The following is a 24524-nucleotide window of genomic DNA, read 5'->3' as shown; positions in this document are numbered from 1 at the left end:
GACTCTGATTGGTACTACCATGGAGAATGCACAAGTTGATGGTACACTTGCCAACCAATCAGCACTCTCTTCTCATACAGTATAAATTTGTTGCTTCCCCTGACATTGGCATTTTCTTGCGAATTGTCCGGATGAGTTCAAGACAAAAAGCTTCGACAAAAGAAGTCTCCTTTTCAGCAATACTCAAGCTAGGAAAAGGTGGAGGGGTGGCTCCATTAATTAAAGACGACATTAGCACCATAGAGAGGGATGTACTAAATTCAGGAAACCAGGATGTAGAAGCAGTTTGGGTAGGCATGAGAAATGATAAAGGCAAGAAGCCACTTGTGGGAGTGGTGTACAAGCTCCGTAACAATACCCACACGGTAGGACTGAGTATAAAGGAAGAAATAATGAGAGCTTACCAGAAAGAAATGGTGATAATCTTGAGGGATTTTAATCTACATATAATCTGGAAAAATCAGTTGGGCAAAGGTAGCCTAGATGAGAAGTTAAAAGAATGTTTTTGGAATAGTTTCTTAGAACATCACATTCTGGAGCCAACCAGAAAGCAGACCATCCTAGACCTGGAGGTGTGCAACAAGATAGGATTAATTAATGACCTCATAGTCAAACTCTTTCGAGTTATCAACAGTCACAGATTGCAACTCTTTCGAGTACAATCACAGTTCTTGGTTTCCGGGAGTGGGACATGAACCCACAACCCTCTGGTTCAAAGGCGAGGGTGCTATGAACTGAGCCACAGCTGACACAGTCAAGGCACCCCTAGGTAGCAGGGCTCATGATTACATTTTACATAAGGGAAATTAAGAGGGCATGAAAGCAGAGCTAGTTAAAGTGAACAAGCAAATTAGGTTAAGGGATAGGTCCATAGACATGCAGTGGCAGGCATTTAAAGGGATATTTCAGAATTCAAAGAATAGATACATTCCACCAAGAAAGAAAAATTCTAAGGGTAGGATCCACCATCCGTGGTTAACTAAAAAAGTTAAAGATAGTATCAAGCTTTAAGAAAAAGCATATAATTGCACAAGGATGGGTGGCAGGTTAGAAGATTGGACAGAATATAAAAAACAGTAAAGAATGACAAAGATTAATAAGGAAGTAAAAACTAGAGTACCAGAGAAAGCTTACTGGAAATATAAAGACAGATAGTAAGAGTTTCTTTAGCTATTTAAAAAAGAAGAGTTAGCAAAGTGAGCATTGATCCTGCAGGAAGTGAATGCGGGGTATTAATAATGGAAAATAAGGAGATGGCAGATGAATTAAACAGGTATTTTGCATCGGTCCTCACTATAGAGGATACAAGTAACATCTCAAAAATAGCTGGAAATCAGGAAACGGAAGGGAGGGACGAACTCAAGAAAATCACAATCACCAGGGACGTGGTACTGAGAAAATTGTTGGAGCTGCGGACTGACAAGTCCCCAGGTCCTGATGGACTTCATCTTAGGGTATTAAAAGAAGTGGCTAGTGAGAAAGTTGATGCTTTGGTTTTAATTTTCCAAAATTCCCTAGATTCGGGGAAGGTTCTATTGGATTGGAAAGTAGCAAATGTAGCTCCTTTATTCAAAAAGGGAGACAGACAGAAAGCAAGACCAGTTAGCTTAACATCTGTCATAGGGAAAATGTTAGAAGCTATTATTAAAGACCTTATAGCAGGGCACTTAAGGTAATCCAGCAGAGTCAACATGGTTTTGTGAGAGGGAAATCATGTTTAAACAATTTATTTGGAGTTTTTTGAAGAAGTAACATGTGCTGTGGATAAGGGGAACCAGTGGATGTACTGTACTTAGATTTCCAGAGGCTTTTCATAAGGTGTCACATCAAAGGTTATTGCAGAAAATAAAAGCTCATGGTGTAGTGGGTAACATATTCGCATGGAAAAAAGTTTGGCTAGCTAACAAGAAACAGAGAGAAGGCATAAGTGGGTCATTTTCTGGTTGGCAAGTTGTAATGAGTGGTGTACCACAGGAATCAGTGCTGGGGCCTCAACTTTTTATCATTTATATAAATGACTTGGATAAAGGGACCAAAGGTATGGTTGCTAAATGTGCTGATGACACAAAGATAAGTAGGAAAATGTGTTGAAGAGGACACAAAGAGGCTACAAAGTGATAAAGATGAATGAAGTGAGTGGACTAAGATCTGGCAAGTGGAGTATAATGTGGGAAAATGCGAAATTGTCCATTTTGGCAGGAAGAATGAAAAAAAATTATCTAAATGGTGAGAGATGGCAGAGCTCTGAGATACAGAGGGATCTGGGTGTCCTAGTGCATGAATCGCGAAAGGTTAGTGTGCAGGTACACCAAGTAATTAGGAAAGCTAATAGAATGTTATTGTTTATTACAAGGGGAACTGAATACAAAAGTAGAGAGGTTATGCTTCAGGTTTACAGGGCATTGGTGAGACCACATCTGGGGTACTGTGTACAATATTGGCCTCCTTATTTAGGGAAGGATGTAAATTCATTGGAAGCAGTTCAGAGAAGGTTTACCAGACTAATACCTGGAATGGGCGGGTTGTCTTATGAGGAAAGGTTGGACAGGCTAGGCCGCAGGAGTTTAGAAGAGTAAGAGTTGATTGAAACATATAAGATCCTCAGGGGTCCTGACAGGGTGGATGTGGACAGGATGTTTCCTCTTGTGGGAGAATCTAGAACTAGGAGTCACTGTTTAAAAATAAGACAGGGATGAGGAGAATTTTTTTTTTCCTCAGAGGATAGTGAGTCTTCCTTCTTCCTCAAAAGGCAATGGAAGCAGTGCCTTTGAATATTTTTAAGGCAGAGCGAGATAGATTTTTGATAAGCAAGAGGGTGAAAGGTTATCAGAGTAGGCGGGAATGTGGAATTGAGGTTGCAATGAGATCAGCCATGATCTTATTGAATGGTGGAGCAGGCTCAAAGTGCCGAGAAGCCTACTCCTGCTCTTAATTCATATGTACGTTCATAAGCTCGTAGCTTAACCACAAGGGTAGACAAATGATCCTTGGCTGTGAAGCCTAAGAATCCAAATCTCAGGGGCCCAGTCTTCAAAGGCGCTATGATAAGGGAGCAAGCAATGAATATGATTTCGTCACATGTGGATGAGATTATGGACAAATGGAAGAAGTGGCTCATGACCTGCAGGTCACCTGGAGATCTGACAGGTGAGAGATTCCTACACCATCAAGACACCAGGAACATCTCCTGGTGGTTTCCAAATTGGAAGCTACTACAGCTTTGTTGATGTCTTTAGAGTCAGCCCAAATGCCACACTCCCATAGGGCTCTCAAGATCTTGATGTGAACTATTCGGTTCATAATGACAAAGACCAGCTTCACCTCTGAGCATATGCCCAGCATCAGAAGGCCTCATTATCAATCAACCATGAGGATCCACGGTTCTGAATCATGATGGTTGGTATGGTCCAACTTCCTAGGGAGCTGGCATTGACATGTAGTATAAAGTGAGTGGCAGCACACAAAAGTTGTATACTTATAGAATAAAAGTATTTCCTTTTCATAAAATTAAGTGTTACAAGAGTTCCGTCAATTGTTTCTTGCACCTTTCAAGTCTGTGGAAATGCATAGCTCTCTTTGTTTTTTTGGTTCAATTGAGAAGGATTTGAATTACATAGTCTCCTGAATTAAGTATCAGTGATCCAATTTGTGTAATGATGAACAGCTGCATGAATAAAGTGCAAGAGATAATCACATGCTGCCTGGAAATTTCCATAGAACCATAGAAAAGTTACGGCACAGAAGGAGGCCATTTGGTCCATCTTGTCCATGCCAGCCCGAGGACACTCAGGTGCCCTTTCTAACCCCAACTTCCTGCACCCGGCCCATAGCCCTGCAGCTTACAGCACTTAAGGTGCAGATCCAGGTACTTTTTACAAGAGTTTAGAGTTTCTGCCTCCACCACCAACTTGGGCAGCGAATTCCAGACACCCACTACCCTCTGCGTAAAAAAGTTCTTCCTCATGTCCCCCCTGCACCTTCTGCCACTTATCTTGAATCTATGTCCCCTGGTTCTAGAATTCTCCACCAAGGGAAACAATTTTATCCTGTTCACTCTATCTATTCCCCTCATAATTTTGTACACCTCAATCAAGTCACCTCTCAGCCTTCTTTGTTCTATGGAAAATAATCCCAACCTATCAAATCTCTCCTCGTAGCTACACCTCCTTGCCTCCAGTTACATAAAACAGATCGGGTTCTTGCTAGACTTTAGATTAGACTTCTGCTTTGTGGGAGAATTATTCAGCTAGTGTTATTAGTTTAACACTAATTGCTTATCATCTCAGCCCCTACCTCAGGTCACCATTTGCTGAAAGCCTCATCCATGCCTTTGTCACCTCTAGACTTGGCTATTCCTATAGAATATAGACTTGATTATTCCTTGACCTGTCATCCACTTTCCACCAAATGTAAACTTGAGCTCGTCCAAAATTCTGCTGTCCATGTCCTAAATCCTAACAAGTCCCATTCACATATCAACCCTGTGCTCGCTGACATAGACTGGCTCCCAATGCCTGAATTTTTGTTTTCAAATGCCTCCATGACCTCGCCCCTTCCTATCTCTGTAATCTTCTTCACTCTCCGATCCTCCAAGATCGCTGCGTTTCTCCAATTCTGGCATCTTGAGCATCCCCAAATTTTCCTTGCTCCACCACTGATGAGCAAGCCTTCAGCTGCCTAGGTTCTAAGTTCTGGAATTCCTTCCCTAAACATCTCAACCTCTTTATTCCTCTTTAAGATGTTCATTCCAACCTTCCTCTTTGATAAAGCTTTTGGTCACCTGTCCTAATATGTGGCTCAGTGTCAAAATTTGTTTGATAATCCTTTCTGTGAAATGTCTTGAGATGTTTAACTATTTTAATGGTGCTTTATAAACGCAAATTGTTCCTATGAAAGTGCCATGGGGTTGTTTATGTCCACCCACAGGCTGGAGAGGGCATGGGGACAGACAGGAACGAGGCAGACAGAAATAGGGAGTCCTAGAGTATAGGCGTGAAGCCATGATAGAAGGTTCAGTTAAGTGGATGGAGTGAGGAGGAAGCAGCAGAGGCAGCTGCATGGATGATGTCTACCTTGGTGACAAAGTACTATTACGTACCTCATGCTTGTTGGAAGATGGAAATGAGTTGAAAGAGTTAGTTGGTAATTGAGTAAATAATTCAAGGGCTTTGTCGTCAGGATGACAACAGGAAAGTGAGTGGTTTTGGCAGAGGTAACTGAGGCCCAGTAGAGCTTGAAGTGATCCAGGTAGGTCTGGCTGTGGATGGATAAGACACTTGTGTATATGTTCAAGTCCGCACTCCTTTGACTGAGGAAACAAAGGAGGAACAATCCAGATGTGAAGACAGTGGAATTTTTCTGAGGACAAGGGCATCAAAAGCGAAGGATAGGGAGTGGTTGAGCATTTGCAGAGGTATTATGGTAACTGAAGGGGCAAGGTTAGGTGGTTGGGAACTTGAAAGCACATTTGCATTACAGTGTAATTCCTGACCTTTCAGCAACTTCCTCTAATCCTATGTTAGGAGTACGCTGGAAAGGCTGCAGACTTTCATCTGCTGTGTTTTGCAAGATAAAACATTCCTTTCATGTGAAACAGCATTTCCCCCAATTTACCATGAACAATACCAAGGAGATCCCAAGGTTCTACTTTATCAGGATAACCATACCAGTCCACACTTTCCACCCACCCACTTCCACATTCAAAGAATCATCCTCCACCATTTCTGCCACCTCCAGCATGATGCCACCACCAAACATATCTTTGCCCTCCCCTGTCTGATTCCTAAGAGACCGTTCCCTCTGTGACACCCTGACCCACTTCTCAATCACCCCAATACCTCGTCCCTTTTGTTATGAAGCTATTAATGTATGTAATATTTTTGGAAAATATTCTTCTTTTAAAATAGAGGTTCAGTCTGTGGGTGTGTCTTATTTGGATTAAAGCCAGCTAGTTTGGGTGCTTTGATGTGTACTAGTTTTGAGATGTAAACAGAGAGATAGAGTGCATTTGCATTTTTTGAATAGAACATTCAAGAAATGGGGTGAATTCTGGCACCAAGCAAGCTGAGACCAAGCAATATGTTTATATTCTGAACAAAACTGGGACTATGAAGGGGGTTTTATTGTTAGAAGAGGCTGGTGATACAATGAGAATTTACATTCAATGAGCTGTGCTAGGTATAACTTCAGCAGTGTTGTGTCTGTGGAGCAGAGGAAATGGCTGGTCAAAATAGCTGTAAGCCTCCAACTGTCTCCACAGAAATCACAGTGAAAAGAACTTCATTTTGAATTCGTAAGGTGAAAATGCTTTGCCTGGTGTCTGGTTAAGTCTATGGGTGCTGTTGCCTTAATTGAGATTAGTTTGTGAATTTGTTAACATAGAAACATAGAAAATAGGAGGAGTAGGTCATTCGGCCCTTCGAGACTGCTCCGCCATTCATTGTGATCATGGCTGATCATCCAACTCACTAGCCTGCTCCCGCTTTCTCCCCATATCCTTTCATCCCTTTTGCCCCAAGAGCTATATCTAACTCCTTCTTGAAAACATACAATGTTTTGGCCTCAACTACTTTCTGTGATAGCGAATTGCACAGGCTCACCACTCTCTGGGTGAAGAAATTTCTCCTCATCTCAGTCCTAAATGGTCCACCCCATATCCTCAGACTGTGACCCCTGGTTCTGGAATCCCCCACCATCGGGAACATCCTTCCTGCATCAATCTGTCTAGTCCTGTTAGAATTTTATAGGTTTCTATGAGATTCCCCCCTCATTCTTCTGAACTCCAGCGAATATAATCCTAACCGACTCAATCTCTCTTCATATGTCAGTCCCGCCATCCCAGGAATCAGTCTGGTAAAACTTCGCTGCACTCCCTCTATAGCAAGAACATCCTTCCTCAGATAAGGAGACCAAAACTGCACACAATATTCCAGGTGTGGTCTCACCAAGGTCCTGTATAATTGCAGCAAGACATCCCTACTCCTGTACTCGAATCCTCTGGCTATAAAGGCCAACATATCATTTACCTTCTTTACCGCCTGCTGCACCTGCATGCTTACCTTCAGCAGCTGGTGTACGAGGACGTAGGTCTCAATGCACATTCCCCTCTCTCAATTTATAGCCATTCAGATAATAATCTGCCTTCCTGTTTTTGCTACCAAAGTGGATAACCTCACATTTATCCACATAATACTGCATCTGCCATGCATTTGCCCACTCACTCAGCTTGTCCAAATCACACTGAAGCATCTCTGCATCCTCCTCACAGCTTACCTTCCCACCCAGCTTTGTGTCATCTGCAAATTTGGAGCTATTACATTTAGTTCCTTCATCTAAATCATTAACATATATTGTGAATAGCTGGGGTCCCAGCACCGACTCCTGCGGTACCCCACTAGTCACTGCCTGCCATTCGGTAAAAGACCCATTTATTCCTACTCTTTGTTTTATGTCTGCCAACCAGTTTTCTATCAATCTCAATACACTATCCCCGAGCCCATGCATTTTAATTTTACATGCTAGTCTCTTATGTGGGACTTTGTCGAAAGCCTTCTGAAAGTCCAAATAAACCACATCCACTGGCTCCCCCTCATCAGCTCTACTAGTTACATCCTCAAAAAATTCCAGTAGATTTGTCAAGCATGATTTCCCTTTCGTAAATCCATGCTGACTCTGTCTGATTCTGCCACTGTTTTCCACATGCTCAGCTATTAAATCTTTTATAGTAGACTCTAGATTTTTCTCCACTACCGACGTCAGGCTGACTGGTCTATAATTCCCTGTCTTCTCTCTACTTCCCTTTTTAAATAGTGGGGTTACATTAGCTACCCTATAATCTGTAGAAACCGTTCCAGAGTCTATAGAATCTCGGAAGATGACCACCAATGCATCCACTATTTCTAGGGCCACTTCCTTAAGTACTCTGGAATGTAGATTATCAGGCCCTGGGGATTTATCAGCCTTCAATCCCATCAATTTCCCCAACACCATTTCCCTACTAATACTGATTTCTCTCAGTTCCTCCCTCTCACTAAACCCTGTGTTCCCCAACATTTCTGGTATGTTATTTGTGTCCTCCTTTGTGAGGACAGAACCAAAGTATGTATTTAGTTGGTCAGCCATTTCCTGGTTCCCAATTATAAATTCCCCTGTTTCTAACGGTAAGGGATCTACATTTGTCTTCACCAATCTTTTTCTCTTCACATACGTTTAGAAACTTTTACAGTCAGTTTTTATGTTCCCCGCAAGCTTACTCTCTTACTCTATTTTCCCCTTCTTAATCAATCCCTTGGTCCTCATTTGCTGAATTATAAACTGCTCCCAATCATCAGGTCTGTCCTTTTTTTCTGGCCAATTTGTATGCCTCTTCCTTGGATCGAATACTATCTCTAATTTCACTTGTAAGTCATGGTTTGGCTACCTTTCCTGTTTTACTTTTGCGCCAGACAGGAATAAACAATTGTTGCGGTTCACCCATGCACTCTTTGAATGTTTGCCATTGCCTATCTACTATCATCCCTTTAAGTAACGTTTCCCAAATCCATCATAGCCAACTCGCATCTCATACCTTTATTAAGATTCAGGACCCTAGTCTCAGAATCAACTATGTCACTCTCCATCTTGATGAAGAATTCTATCATATTATGGTCACTCATCCCCAAGGGGCCTCGCACAACTAGGTTGCCAATTATTCCTTTCTCATTACACAATACCCAGTCTAGGGTGGCCTGTTCTCTAGTTGGTTCCTCAATGTATTGGTCCAGAAAACCATCCCGTATACACTCCAGGAATTCCTCCTCAACGGTATTGTTACTAATTTGATTTGCCCAATCTATATCCAGATTAGAGTCACCCATAATTACAGATGTTCCTTCATTGCATGCATCTCTAATTTCCTGTTTAATGCCATTCTCAGCATTACCATTACAGTTTGGGAGTCTATATACAACCCCCACTGACGTTTTTTGCCCCTTAGTGTTTCTCAGCTCTACCCATACAGATTCCACATCATCAGAGCTAATATCTTTCCTCACTATTGCGTTAATTTCCTCTTTAACAAGCAATGCAACTCCACCGCCTTTTCCTTTCTGTCTGTCCTTCCCAAATACTGAATACCCCTGGTTCCCATCCCTGGTCACCCTGCAGCCATGTCTCCGTAATCCCGCCTATATCGTACCTCTTTACATCTATTTGCGGGGTTAATTCATTCACTTCATTGTGAATGCAATAGTTATGCAAGAGTAATATGATCGTAGTAATTTGTAGCTATGTGTATACATTTAATTTGTGTAAATTAATAAAATGTTTCATTTAGCTTAATATAAAACCTCTCAAGAATGGTGGTATGATTCCTGAATTCAGAGCTGTATCTCAAACACAACACTTAAAATTATAGGTTAAGACAGTTGTTTAAAGTTTCCCTCTGGGATTTCTTTTAAATAACTCAGCTTTAGCAACTACCCGGTCATAACACCCTTCCTATGGGACTTTCCCATACAATTGCAGGAGGTATAACACCTGCCTTTTTATCTCCTCTCTCCTCACTGTTCAAAGTCCAAAATCTAGTGCAATAATTTTTTAAAAATCTATATTCATTGATCATAATGTGGTCTCCTCTACTTTGGGGAGACTAAATGCAGAATAGGTGACGCTTTGCTGAACACCTCTGCTCAGTCCACAAGCCTGGCCCCAAGCTTCCGGTTGCTTGCTATTTTAATTCACCACCTTGCTCTCATGTTCACATTTCTGTCCTCAGCCTGTTGCAGTGTTCCAGTGAAGCTCAACACAACCTCCAAGAACAGCACCTCATCTTCCGATTAGCCACTTTACAGCCTTCTGGACTCAACCTCAAGTTCAAAAATATCACCCCACGAGCTCTGTCCCCCATAATGATTCACATCTTTTTTGCTATGTGCCGGTTTGAATGTTATTTGTCATGATTTTGCTTTCGGACAGAGCTGTTCATCATTCTGGCATTTAAGCTCACTCTGGACAAATGCTGTCCTTTACGACAACCATTACCACGCCTGTTGCCTTTTGTTCCATGATATCTTTGTCATCTAATCTCTCCTGCCCTCTGCTTTATCCCGGACCTTTCCTTTTGTTCTTCCACCTCCCACCCCTCCTTTCGATGGCATACAACCCACCACATTCCTACCCTCCTTCAGTTCTGAAGAGTTACACACAACTAGAAACATTAACTCTGCTTCTCTCTCCACAGATGCTGCCAGGCTTGCTGAGCATGCACTGTTTTTATTAACCATTTTAATATGTTTCTTGAATCTGTTTTTCTAATATCCACAAATTCCAACACACTAATCTTACAGCTGACATCTTCATTCTAACCATAAAGCTGCAATTTTAAAAAAATTTCAGAACGGTGTGAAGATGCTTGAATACAGTTTGTCAAAAGCAGCATAAACATGTTGATTACAAATACACAACACATTTTTAACATTCAAGATGACATGGGCACCTATTACCATTTGACAAAAGCATAAAATACTGCTACACGAGTAGATGCACTTCATAACAACAGGCAGTATTTCCACTGCAAGAAATGTGACTTGTAACATGACAATGGTTGTATCCTGATCTTCATGCGCAGAAAGAGATTTCATATTTACAGTATTCTAAAGGAAAACAAAATCTGGTTAAAGTGATATTTATGCAAGTCTAAGTACCTGCTAAATATAATTTTAAAATGTTATTATAAAAATCATTCTTCCAAAGCAATACAAATAACTTGTGACTATAGGATTTTAAATTTGTCTGAACTGCTTATTCAAACAGCATCTTGTTCAGTTTATTCTTGGTATTATCATGATATAATAGCAAAAGTGGCCAATTTATTTTATTTCATTTAGTTAGCTATTTCAGTTCTATCTTTTGAACACAATTCCCTGTCCTATCTTCACGTCCAGTTCTGAAGAGGAGTCATATTGGGCTTGAAACATTGGCCTGAATTTTCCCGTCGGCGATTTGGGGGCGGGGCCCATCGCTGACTGGAAAATGACGCGAAATGACGTCGGGAGGAACCCCAGACGTCATCCCGCCCATTTAAATACCCAGGAAGGCGGGTGGACAGCGAAATCAGCTGTCCACCCGCCGACCTGTCAATGGCCAATTGAGGCCATTGACAGGATCATTAAGGTAATTAAAGGCCCTGCCCGTCCAACCTTAAGGCTGGCGGGCAGGCCAGGAGCCCCAGCGGGCTTCTGATAAAACATGAAACCTCATCCACTGGCGGGATGATGTTTCATGTCCGTTTTAAAAATCTTAAATAAACATTATGTGAAGTTTATTAACTTGTCCCATCTCGTGTGACATGTCACATGAGGGGGACTTGTTAATTTTTTTAAAAATTTTTTATTTTGACACTTTGAAGCACTGTCAGTGATCTCCCTGAGACAGCACTTAGTCTCAGGGAGCAGTGTGCTCTTTCGCATGCATGCGCGAAAGAGCACACTTTGACAGTTGGGGATTCCCCACCACCCCCCTGCACAGGAAGCGCATAGCGCTTCCCGTCGGGCAGACCGCTGGGCGGGCCTTAATTAGCCCACCCACTTAAAATGGTGGCGGGGCCCGCTTCTCCGGCGGAGCTCGGCTGCCCACTCGCCGCCGAGCCAGTGGGGCCCGCCCGCCAACCTAGGGCAAAATTCTGCCCATTAACTCTGTTTCTTCCTCCACAGATGCTCTCAGCCCTGTTGAGCTTTGCCAGCACTTTCTGCTTTTGTTTCAGATTTCCAGCATCTGCAGTATTTTGCTTTTAATTTAGTATATTTGCGTGGTAGTGTATGTCTACTACTTAAATAAGGAGAGAATATAAAGCAACCAGCATCAGCCCTTGTATCCTAACACACAATGTAAAAATTACAACCTTCACAGCACTATTTTTACATCTGTGGAGAATTTCTTTGCTCATCCATAAGCATTTTTCATAATTTTCGACCTTTCAATTCTGAAGTCCAAACTGATTTTGACAGGTATACACAATAATGGGGTGGGGGGGAGGGGGGACGCGTGATGAAGAGCCAAATTTTAAATTGCAAAGGGAGCGGGGTTGGATGAAGATTGCCGGAACCAGGAATAGGAGGAGGAATCCTGGAACTGGGTCCTATTACCATTTTTGAAAACCTTCAGAGTCGACACAATTCCACAAAATTCCAGCCCAATGTCTTTTACACCAAATGGAACCACCATTTTCTTCACATGGGTGCACAGAGCTCAAAAATATCCTTCTACCTTGACATGAGTTCATGAGTAACAACATTAGAAATACTTGCATAAAGTTTCTCCTGATAGGTCTCTTCGCACTATATGAAGCCTGGGCTTTTAAGTTGGGAATTTCCAATGAGCCTTGGGTAGTCAGAATTTCTAACTGATGACTGATGCAAGTTGCAGATCCTGAACCAGAATATGCGGAAAAATATAACAGCATGCAAATGACCATGCTGTTATTAATGTGTAAATCAATCAGAACTTGTGGCAAGGAAGAGATACCCCATTACTCTGACGTTAGCTTTGCAAAATCATCTCGCCCTTAACCTTCCCATGGGTTTCATTAAGTTGCTGTATTTACATATTAATTGTGCACAGAAAGTTGGTCTTGCAATTAATCATGCAAATGACCTTTGCAAGATCATCATTGATAACTCTCAATCAGCCTCTCTGGCCTAGAGAGCGGATGATATGTAGTGTGGAGTCTCATTCCTTAAGGTAGTGAATTAATGTTGGAGATTTTAAATAAGTAAAATTTTGAATTAAAAAAATTACTTTTCCTTTCAATCTCCTTTTTTCTCCCTCTTAATCCAATCTTTTTCTTCTCTCTTTTTCCTTCTCTACCTCATTTGACACTGAATTCACATACACTAACTCACCCTCCTTCTCAGCCCGTTGTCTGCTTATTTCTCAATCATTAGTTCTCATAGGAGATACACTATGGGGAGGAGAATTTTCTACCCATCGGGGGGGGCTAAGCGGGAGCGGGCACGGGCACAGCCGATCACCCCCCGCGATCAGTTGCTTGCTGCCATTTTATGTGGGCGGCCCAATTAAGGCCCGCCCAGCACGACGCACACCCGGAAGCGCTGAGCACTCCCTGTGTGGGCGGGGGGGAGGAGACCAAGTCGGGGTCTGCACTCTTTCGCGCATGCATGCGAAAAAGTGCAGAAATCTCGCCTCGGGGGTTTAATTTCATTGTGGAAAAGTCAATAAAAGATTTATTCAGACATGTCCCCTATGTGACAGTGTCACATGAGCTGGGACATGTCTATGAATTTTATTTAAAATTTTTATTAAAGTTTAAAAACCTTCATGAAACCTCATCCCGCCCATGGATGAGGCTCCATGAAAAATGCGAAAGCTGCCTGGGCTCTTCGCCTGCCTGCCAACCTTAAGGTTGGGCAGGCAGCCCTGTTAATTGTCTTAATTGCTGTTTAAATGGCCTTAATAGGCCTTTGACAGTTCGGCAGGCGTGCAGCCAACTCCGGGGCGCACCCGCCGAACCTAAGATCTGAATTACGCACGCCCAACGTCACCGCGCGTCATTTTATGCATCAGAGAGCGGGGCCCGCTCATAATACATAGACAACTTTATTCATTGTTGTCTAAAAAGGCCCCTGGGTGCCCTGTTGCACATATCATGAGCTCAAATCAGCTCACAATGCCAAAAATATATAGAGCAAAAATATTTTGAGCTTAAGGGTGCAAGAAAATATCCAACTATTCAGGGATGCCATAAGATGCCCTCCTCCGTCAAATGCCAGGTGTTTGTGTTCAACTGCTCCTGTCGGACTGCAATACCCAGAATGCCCCACAACAACCAGTGTCACATAAATATACACAAAAATGAAATGGGCAAACAAGGATCAGAAATTTAGACTGACATACACTTCGCCAAATCCCAATATGAATTTGGCTTTTGGTCTATTTGTCATTTCAACAGACAATTTAATGTTAATCCAGTTTTGTGGCAGGATTGCACACTTACTTGGGAAGCTCCCTTTCAGATCACCTTGTAAGTTGAGGTTCAATGGGGAGGCAACAATATAATTCTGTTATCTGCTGCAAATTAAACTGCAGACATCTCAACCACGCAAAGAGCATTGCCAGTGGTTGTGAAGGTTACTACCATCTTGAACTTTTAAGCTTCTGCGTCCTTTCAAGTATCTCAGGGAACATCTGCAACATCAGCCAATATACATTGCCACATATTCATCAAACACTTCAATGAAGCTTTTCAGGGCAAAAATCTTCATCATATTCCATGGGTAATGTAATGACACTGCAATCTTTCAAGTGGCAGGATTCCCTAAAGCCCAGGAAATTATTGATGGAATCCAAGTAACCATTCAAAAAACATAAGCATGAAAGTTTATTTTTGTATATATTATGGAAAGAACTGATGGAAAGCAGTGCCAAAGAAGACATGTGAATGGTAAGACTCCCAGTATCAGTTCTAGGCACTTGATCTTTGTTTTTATTTTGTACAAATAGAACAAGCATAAGCAAAATCAAACAACAGGATAACAACTAAAATAAATCAAATTTCTAAAAAAAAGTAATAGCACCATATCTCTCAATATTTGAAACTAGACCTCAAAGTTCTTTGGAGTTTCTCCCAGTCTAACACTTCGACACAACCCCATTCACTTCTCCAAGGGTTTTGCCTTATTCACCTCAAAGTTACGGAGGGTAGTACAAGGGAATCCACAAGGAATTTCAGGGCTACAACATTTAAAAGTTTGAAGTTTCACTTTGCGCATAAATCTGACAAAGGACAAAGAATCATCTTTACCGTGTTTTCATAATCCAAAGGATTATAGGTGCTTTCCCTGAAAGTCTTACAGGACTCCAAGAATTCACTGTTCATTTTAGAAATTTGTTCACTTAGCATTTTTCCCTTCATGCCACCAAACTCCAGCTTCTCCAGTTTTTGGAATTCTAGCATGGTAATAAACAAGTCCTGCAACAAAAAGAAACAACATCACAAATATTTCAGGTAAACGAACAGACAGCAAATATTCACCAGAAAACGCTCATCAGTTCACAATAGGTATGTGTGCATGTGTATGCACCTACACATGTGCAACTCTATATTAGAGCGGGAAAATATATTTTTGAAAATGCAATAGTATAAACATATGCAAACAGTGAGAAAAAGCTGAGTATTCTCCATGACTAAATTTACTCCTGAATTTATTCTTTGCTGAAAAGATTAAAATGTTTCCCATTTTAAACATTAAGCTTCACCATCCACTGCACAGCCCAGCCATATCATGTGTTCACATCCTACTGAATATTCTCAATCACCTGTAAGTTGGTCACCTAGATTTAACATGCTGTCATTAGCAAATTTTATTTGAATTTATTCAAATGTTTACGAATGAACTGCAAAAAGCCAAAACAGACTCCAATGGAATTCTGCAAGTATACGCAAGCTTGGTCTCTATTCTCCATTTATTAGTTGCCTTATTTTCTCAACAATTTCGGTTCTGCCTTTCATTTAGCTCCATCTCCTAGAAAATCCCAGCAAGGAAAACAAGTTTTGCAAACAGAAAGTATCTATACATCGAAGGCTTTTAATTAGATATGAATATGGATCTGTAGACATTGTTATTGTTATAGACTTGATTTCCCAGACAGGTTTCTCATAAGAAACAGTGAACTTTATTTACAGGGCTTCAGCAGCAGTTACATGCTTTCATCAAGAACCACAACGAGACACAAACTCCACTCCTAAGGTTCCCTGCGCTTAGGGCTGATTCGTTCACACTCTCACGTGATACTACACAGTACAATAAATTTTGAAGCTACAGTCACTACATTCCTTAAAGCTACAGTTACTACAGTTATCCATTAGAAAAATCTGCAATGTCACATAAGGTTTATTATATTAAAAGAAATCACTGAACAACAAGTTTGTTACATTTACCTCAAGTTGTAGTAGCCGGTTAAAAAATCTGTCAAACCGTGAGAAAACCATTGATAATGGGAAGTCCCAGAGGATGCAATCTTGCAAGTTTCTGTAATAGCTTGCTAACTTTTCTTTGTGCTTCAAGAAACAGTCTTTATAAGCTTTGAAGATTTTCACAGATATTTGCACACGTTCCAGGGATTCCTCAATCTCCTCTTTCAAAAGTTCCTCTGGTGACAAAGAAACTGTGGCCTAGAAAGGGAGTACATTCACAATGGAAATTAATTTTAAACATGAATAACTATCTAAAAAATAGCACACCTGATTATCTAAATACCATATTATCAATGGTCTGCTTTATCAACTTAAATGAAACAAAATTACATCTTTTGTTTTATTGTGTAAAAACTTTGCTTTTAACTAATTACATTTTGATCTGAATCAATTTTGGAAACTGTATTTTAAATATGATGCAAAATATGTGGCTTAAAATAACCATCTCTTCCTCCCTCCCCACCCACAACCTGTCATTTTACTGCAAAATGAATAATTGAAGAAGAATATTCATCGTGCATGTAGGTGTATATATTTCTAAATTCTGTTTATAATTAAGTGAATATTTAGCCTAGCAGTTTTCAAGTTTGAGTACTGGTTAACTAAATTAATGTGGTGCCACAAGAGAGCCCTACTCTTCTAAGGAACTCAGTAAAATGACAAAGAAAATCAAATAAAAATGAACACTTAGCTAAATTACTAGTCACTTTGCTAAATTACAATTCTCCTATTATGTTGGGCACTTATGTTTTGTGGTTTCCAAAAGTTCAAAATAATCATTATTTTAGACTCAAATGCTGCAGCTTTGAGTACATTTTTCAGATCACACCATGTGCTGCAGACTGATACTGTTGCTCGGTACCCTGACTACTATACAACAGAGAGCGATGTGGCTTTCTGCACACTTGCGTATACATATGCATGCACATATAGCTCCTAAATAATACTGGAATAATGTAACAACATGAAATCCTTTCTTTAAAAAAGGAATGCCTCTATATATCAATATAACTACTCCAATCATTAACTTTTTAATATGTCTGAACTAAAGAAGATTAACAATTGACTTATATAATTAAACTGAAAACCTCAAGTCTTTTATAGTTTGTTTTCTTTTCTCAAAAACATTATTCACCGTATTGCTTAGGTGATAGGGTGTTGTACCTCTGTCTCGTGTATTTGATATTCGTTGCTCAGCTTTCTTCTCTGTTTACTTGGGTACGGTGTCAACTGAAGTCTTTGATTACAGGGCTTCAGGCGACTTTATAGGATTTTTGACAAAGGACTCTGTCTCTTTTATGGATTTTGACTGGGGGTGCAACCACAGGTCTAAATCGGTCTTCTGCTGCTCTGCATTACAATTGCTTGACTGGCCTGTCTGCACACCATTCTGGTCTCTCCCTCCTTGTTTAAGTAGCCATTTGTTGGCCACATCTATTTCGCAATTCCAGCCACACACACAAACAAGCACTACACACACTCTGCAAAGCTGCTGCATTGCTCATTGGCTCTACACACATCTGCCACTTTGTTTGGCAATAGTGGATGAAGGCATTGGGCACTGTTTTCTGAATCAGGCGATGGTACTATGATACTATGGTGCTCACTTAGGCACTTCAGCTTGCCAAGGTTTTCGATCTCGATTGCTTTCTTCTGAATGCCACAGGAACTCCCACAGGATTCAGTCCTGTTTGGCTTCAAAATCCACTCACTAGTGGTATACATCTCTCTGAAAGACTGAGTTATGGATTTCGAGTTGTCTCAATTGGTGCTGCTATTATTTGCATTTTCAGAACGTGTGTCCTCCACATCAGAGACGCTCATTTTTCCAGAAGAAGGGTTCGCTTCTTCCACTTCTTGGTCCACCTCCTCCATGTCAAATTCATCTATCAGCTCAAAGGTGGAAGAACTATCAGGTGACTCAATACACAGAAAAAAGCAGCATTCTCGGTAGGACTGGAATTCTGCTGGTCGATAAGTAGCCAGTGCTCACAGCCCTTTCCACGACCCCAAACTTGCAATCTGCAGTAATTCAGATCATTTGGATTCTCATTATTGGAACTAGGGTGTAGCTGTGCAGTGGTCTTCTCAGTTGTGTTAACATTCTGCTTGTTGGAAAGCAGCATGGTGTGATCTCCTCCAGTGTTGGAACAGGGTAGTTATTCCTCTTAATGGCTTGATTATGATCTTTGGAATCCAGTCAAATTTGTAGTTGTTCCTATGGCTTCTCTCTCACAATGATGGAATTTCCCCCAATCTGTGGGTTCTGTGACTTTAGCAATAGCTTCCTTTTCTTCCATTTGTTGGCGCTTTCTTTCAAGCTTTCCTTTCAGTTCTATTGGTACTTTACATGGTGAATGAATCACTGGTTTCTTCTTTGGATCAATAGTGATAGGGAGAAGGTGATACCTGGGCCGAGGTGAGAGAGGAGGTAACTGGCACACTCAAAAAATTTACAATTGAAAAGGAGGAGGTTTTAGAAAGGCTATCTTTACTTAAAATAGAGGTGCCGGGATCGGATAAGGGTACTGAGGGAAGTGAGAGTGGAAATTGCAGAGGCACTAGTGATAATCTTCCAGTCTTCTTTAGACACAGGGGTGGTGCCAGTGGACTGGAGAATTGCAAATGTCACACCCTTGTTCAAAAAGGGGTGCATGGATAAAGCTTGCAACTACAAACCAGTCAGTTTAACTTCAGTGGTAGGGAAACTTCTGGAAACTATAGTTCGGGACAAAGTCAATCATCACTTAGGCAAGTGCAGGATAATTAAGGAAAGCCAGTATGGATTCATTAGGAGAAAATCATGTTTAACTAACTTGCTGGAGTTTTTAAGGAGGTAACAGAGAAGGTTGATAAGGGCAATGTTGTTGATGTGGTATATATGGATTTTCAAAAGGCATCTGAAATAGTGCCAAACAACAGGCTTGTGAGTAAAATTCCAGCTCATGGAATAAAAGGGAAAGTAGGCACTTGGACAAAAAATTGGCTGAGTGACAGGAAACAGAAAGTAGTGATAAATAGTTGTTTTTCAGATTGGAGGAAGGTCTGTGGCGGAGTTCCCCAGGGGTTAGTGCTGGGACCTTTGCTCTTCCTGATATATATTAATGACCTAGGCTGTGGTGTATAGGGCATGATTTCAAAATCTGCAGATGATAGGAAGATTGGAAACATTGTCAACTGTGATGAGGATACTCTTGAATTTCAAAAGAACATAGGCATGTTGGTGGATTGGGCAGACAAGTGGCAGATGGAGTTCAATGCAGAGAAGCGTGAGGTAATTCATTTTGGCAGGAAGAATATGCCAAAACAGCATTAAATAAAGGGAGAAGCTCTAAAGGAGGCACAGGAACAGAGGGTCCTCCATGTATATGTACATAAGTCATTGAAGATGGCAGGGCATGTTGACAGAGCAGCATATGCTATAAAGCATATAGTATCTTAGGCTTTATTAATTGGTGCATTGAGTGCGAGAGTAAGGTGGTCATGTTGAACTTGTATAAGAGGCTAGTTAGACCTCATCTGAAGTACTGATGTGAGGGAAAATTCTTTCACCCAGAGAGTGGTTGGAGTCTGGAACGAATGCCCTGAGTGGTGGAGGCAGATTCAATCAAGGTATTCAAAGGGGAATTGGACTGCTATCTGAAAAGAAAGCATGTGCAAAGTTACAGGGATAAGGCAAGGGCGTGGGATTAGGTAGAATGCTCTTTCAGAGAGCCAGTGCAGACACAATGGGCTGAATGGTCTCCTTCTGCACTGTAAAGATTCTGTGATACTCAAAACCTTCAAAAGCATACAGCCATCTCATCAAAACACTCTGCATACATTTGGACCAGTGGGTGCATTACCTTAACCCTCAGTGTTGCCTCCTGCATCTCATGGTTTACTGAGATCAGCTCCAGCTCTTCACAACTGCTCAGCTCCAGGATAGCAAGAACATCTGTTTCAGTGAAATAGAACATGTAGTTAAGATCTTTTCCTTTATCTGCCCCTGTGATTTGGGTTCCTCCTAGCTGTCAAATCTCAGTTCCCCTGTATGCCGTTAGCATGATGTTGCTCAGTTTCAGGGCATCTTTCCTTGGGTAACCATATTCTTTCAAATTTTCAGAAAGACCTTTTCATTTAGTCTGAGCGAGATGATGTTACTCTGTCTTCAAGTATCAAGCTTCAGCTTTACGGTTGTGAGCTTATTTCTCAGTTTCTTCCTGATTTGAATAGTGTGTGAATTTCTTTTCTCTGGGAACTGTTGCATCTGGCATTTCATACAGTTGTATGGTTCCTATATCTATTGCATCCTCAAACTCATTCTCATCTTCCAGGGTATGGTTGTTTTTGTTTATTTTCTTTCTCATTCGCCCTGTCTCAGAGAACTCATTTACCATCTTCTTTCTTTGTTCTGTACATCTTTTTCCAATGATTTGGCTTTCCACAAGCTCTGCAGTTTGATCTACGTGAAGAAAAATTTCCTTCTGTCTGTGAACTCATGTGATCGTCCACAGTTCTTGCACATCTTTCTCTCCATCTAGTATGCATTCTTTTGTTGCTGTTTCACTGCATGAACCCTGCTGCCTTTCTTTTCACTTAACGGAAAGTGAACCATTTGGGTGGTCAGCATCTTCATCTGTGTGCCTTCATGTGCTCTGGCAATGTCTACAGTCTGTGATATTGTGAGCTTGTCTTTTCCAATCAAACGTTTTTGTACATCAGTGTGTGCAGAGCCCCAAATGAGCTCATCTACCAGCCTTTCATCCATTTCTTTGAATTTTTCTGTCTACATTCCTCAATCTCAAAAAAATTTCAACAGGCTCACCTGATACCTGCCTCAGGCTTTGAAATTCATATCAATGGATCCAATTGACTTTGGCTGGAGATGTGTGCTGAATTTCTCAATTTTGGCAGGGTTCTTACTGTCATCCTCACTGATCTCCCAGCTATTAAACAGATCTAATCTTTCTCTCCTGCTCACACAAGGTTGTAACCGATCATTTCCTCTTCGCTCATGCCTTTTTAGAAAGCTACCAGACTAATCTGCATTTTTGTTTAAACTTCTCAAATGTCTCAATGACATCATCAGTCTCCCAATTCATCCGGAGTTGGAGCTGTGCAATCATTGCTGCAGTGGCAGTGTTTCCTTTTGCACGATTCATTCAGTCTTTTTTTCTCTCTCTGGCACTAATTTGGGTTTATTTCTCTCATCTATTTAAAATGTTCGGGTTTTACTCAAAGCCACCAGGTGCCACCACGTTATGTCTTGTGGTTTCCAGAAGTTCAAAATAGTCACACTTTTAGACTCAAATGCTGCAGCTTTAATTTCTCAGGTCACACCATGTGCTGCAGACCGATACTGTTGCTCAATACCATGCCTGCAGTGCAGCAGTGAGTGATGCAGCACTTTGGATACTTATGTATGTATACGCATGAACATATAGTTCCTAATATTGGGATAATATAACAATATAAAAGACACCATTGCTATTCAGTAAATTGCAAAATAAATGTTATCTACTAAATCCCCACTAGGAGGAATAGGATTTTCATGAAGGGGGCTGGGAACAGTGTGGAGTCTGTTGATGCAATATTCCAAGTAATACTAATAGAAGGAAAAATATTGGAAAATGTATTTTGGCTGACATCACTTTAAAAGTTGTTATACCGTGGCTAAATTTTAAGGCATATGTTTATTGCGATGTTGAAAATTAAATTACAATATAAAACCCGATTAATGCCTGAGCCATTTTGAGTTTATTCTCATCTGAATCAAGCATTTCAGGAGAGAGACATTCTCAGCAGAAATACACTCAAAGTATACTTCAAGGATTTGACCAAGCAGTCTCGTGAGTGGGAAAGTCAACAGAAGGTGCGTTTAACAAAGGAAAATATACCTCTTCATGTCATCATAATAGTTAATTGTCAAATAGTGTTTAATTTTTCTTATTCAGTAACAATGCACGGGAAAAGATTTTTTACATGTTTGTAACAGAATTTCAGCACTGGTATCCAAGAGTCAATCCTCTTGTGGGGGTTGTCACGGCAACAGAACAGCCCCAGGCTGAAAGTATTCTTCCACTCATTGATCTTTTCTGATTGAAAAGTCTTCAAAGTTTGGAAAATTCTAACGTGTCAGCTACACTAAACAAATTTACACTGACATTCAAAATGATCTTAAAATCATAGTAAATGCAAACATATTGTGAGAATAAAACCTCACAAAAGCATTACTGGATCACCTTATTAATTGTTGGTATATGTTTAATTAATTCCCATCACAATTTGCCACATTCATCTACACAAGCTTTTGCTGCGTTTGTTTGTTAACAGATTAAAGGCTAAAGCAGAACCAATCTCAGGTTGGGCTATGCTGTGCTGGAGCATTATGGAGTTATAACTATCCCTGAACTAAGGAGAGTAAATGAGCCAGGGACACAATTTTGAGGGTACCTGGATGTCAGGATAGGATAAAGTTGAACATTCAACCAACAGTCACACTTTAGTGAACCTAATATCGCATCTCAGAAAGATTGAGTGCCAACAGGAAAGGAAGAAGAAATGGGAAAAAGTTTGGAAGGTTGTAAAAATATGCAGTGAGATATCTGTCATTAAACTCAATATCATTTTTATATACATGAGCATCGACCACTATTAGACAGTTGAAATATTTTAATTTGAACTCTGACTATTATTTTTAAATGTATATTTCTACTGTTACAGCTAAAAAAAAGTTGAGGTTTGTGGTGTAAAACATGACAATAAAGGTGACTATTTCTTAAAGCACCTTCTCTACTTTAAAGTTCATCAGAAAAATCACGCAGTAATGTCCCAGGATGTACCATTATTAACAATTTTGGATACCATATTTGACTTATATTTGTATTTCAAGTGAATAAAGCCATGACTGGTTAGCTGTTTATTCTTGGGGGCTAATTGGCTTCTTTATTTTTAACCATTTGTAACCTGATCAAATCCTTCTCTGATTTCAAAAGACTACCTATTGCCATTAACAACTAAAGTCAAATGTCTACCATGTTTTACTGAATAACAGTTCCCTAATAACAGGTATTTCTTCACTGCTAATCACTATCACTTTGCTTACTGAAAGCTGTTAAGTCAATTTGACGCTTATTAAAAATTACCTTTTCAATCAACAAATTGCAGAATTCCTGCAGGAGAACTATGATGCGAATAGGAATGCAATAATATTTGGAGTGGCTCCAGATGAGGCAGATGGTGTGGAAGAGAGCTGGAATGAACACAAGAATCTCTGCAAGTTCACTCTCTTGCATAATTTCAATATGGCGTAGCAGTGGTCTAAGATGGAGGTCGATATCTTGAACTTCCACCAGTGCTTAATAAAATTACAACATTAAAAATTCAATATTAGTATATGATACTGATGCATGGAAACAACCGCTCCAATAAAGGTTCAGACAAAATTTTAAAATGCATATTTTGCAATATATTGAACAAATGAGTCTACTGGATTGCCTTTTGCACTTTTTAATGCCTTCATAAAAACATTTTTTTTTTGCAGGTCTTGGCCTGTGCTAACACATGATATTTTTGCCCATAGCTGTGAGCTGAAGTTAGATTGTGTAGACTTAACACTGCAGTGTGTCTAGTTTCCCTGAATGGATCAATACCTTTCAGTCAGCTTTACCGTTGGGACATTTTTCTTTACCTCCTAGCAAATTCTGCTCTGTAGTATTTGCTCACATAATTAGAAAAACAAGAGGGCAAATTTCAAATGTTTCGCTGAGCTGAGGTTTATATTGAGCATTTCCCTTAAAAGAGGCTGTGCGTGTCTGTCTGTCATCGCCTGACTGCACTGCTGCCTCAGCTCACCTGCTGCTCAAATCCTCGTCCCCTTTTAAACTTAACTATCCCAACACACTCATCAGTTTCCCTTCTTTGATTGATTGCACTTTCCACGCCATACTGTACCTTAACACCCTTCATCTACCACTCAAAAAAAAAGGAAAAAGACAGAAAAGAAAGCAGAGTACAGGAGGGCATGCCAGAAATAGCACTAGGCATACCCAAAAATGAGGTGTCAACCTAGTGAAGCTACAACATAGGGCTACTTGTGTGCCAAACAGCATAAGCAGCAAGTGATAGGCAAAACTAAGTGATTCCACAACCAACGGATCAGATGTAAGCTCTGCAGTCCTGCTACAACCAGTTGCGAATGGTGGTGGACAATTAAACAACTCACTGGAGGAGGAAGCTCCACAAACATCTCCATCCTCAATAATGGGGGAGCCCAGCGCATCAGTGCAAAAGATAGGGCTGAAGCATTTGCAACAATCTTCAGACGGATGTGCCAAGTGGATGATTCATCTTGGTCTCCTCCTTGGTCCCCAGCATTACAGTTGCCAGTCTTCAGCCAATTCAATTCACTCTACATGATGTAAAGAAACGTCTGAAGGCAATAGATACTGCAAAGGTCAGCCGTGACAATATTCCGGCAATATTACTGAAGACTTGTGCTCCAGAATGTGCCGCGCCCCTAGCCAAGCTGTTCCAGTACAGCTACAGCACTGGCATCTACCTGGCAATGTGG

The 24524-nt window shown here is 40.7% G+C and overlaps 1 protein-coding gene across 1 annotated transcript in view; it reads right to left on the bottom strand.

Annotated features, from left to right (window-relative positions):
• Positions 1–24524, bottom strand: part of LOC144678871 (dynein axonemal heavy chain 11-like) — a 552140-nt gene that overhangs the window by 495515 nt on the left and 32101 nt on the right. Inside the window, exons 6-8 of the mRNA XM_078538870.1 lie at positions 23098–23309; positions 15935–16168; positions 14798–14965 (exon numbers count right to left, since the gene is read on the bottom strand). Coding sequence (XP_078394996.1) covers positions 14798–14965; positions 15935–16168; positions 23098–23309 — 614 coding nt within the window. The remainder of the gene's footprint in view (positions 1–14797; positions 14966–15934; positions 16169–23097; positions 23310–24524) is intronic.

Source organism: Cetorhinus maximus, chromosome 3 (assembly GCF_964194155.1).
Source record: "Cetorhinus maximus chromosome 3, sCetMax3.hap1.1, whole genome shotgun sequence".
Lineage (NCBI taxonomy): Eukaryota > Metazoa > Chordata > Chondrichthyes > Lamniformes > Cetorhinidae > Cetorhinus > Cetorhinus maximus.
The sequence above is the reverse complement of the archived record's forward strand: the minus strand, read 5'-3'. Positions and strand labels throughout refer to the sequence as shown.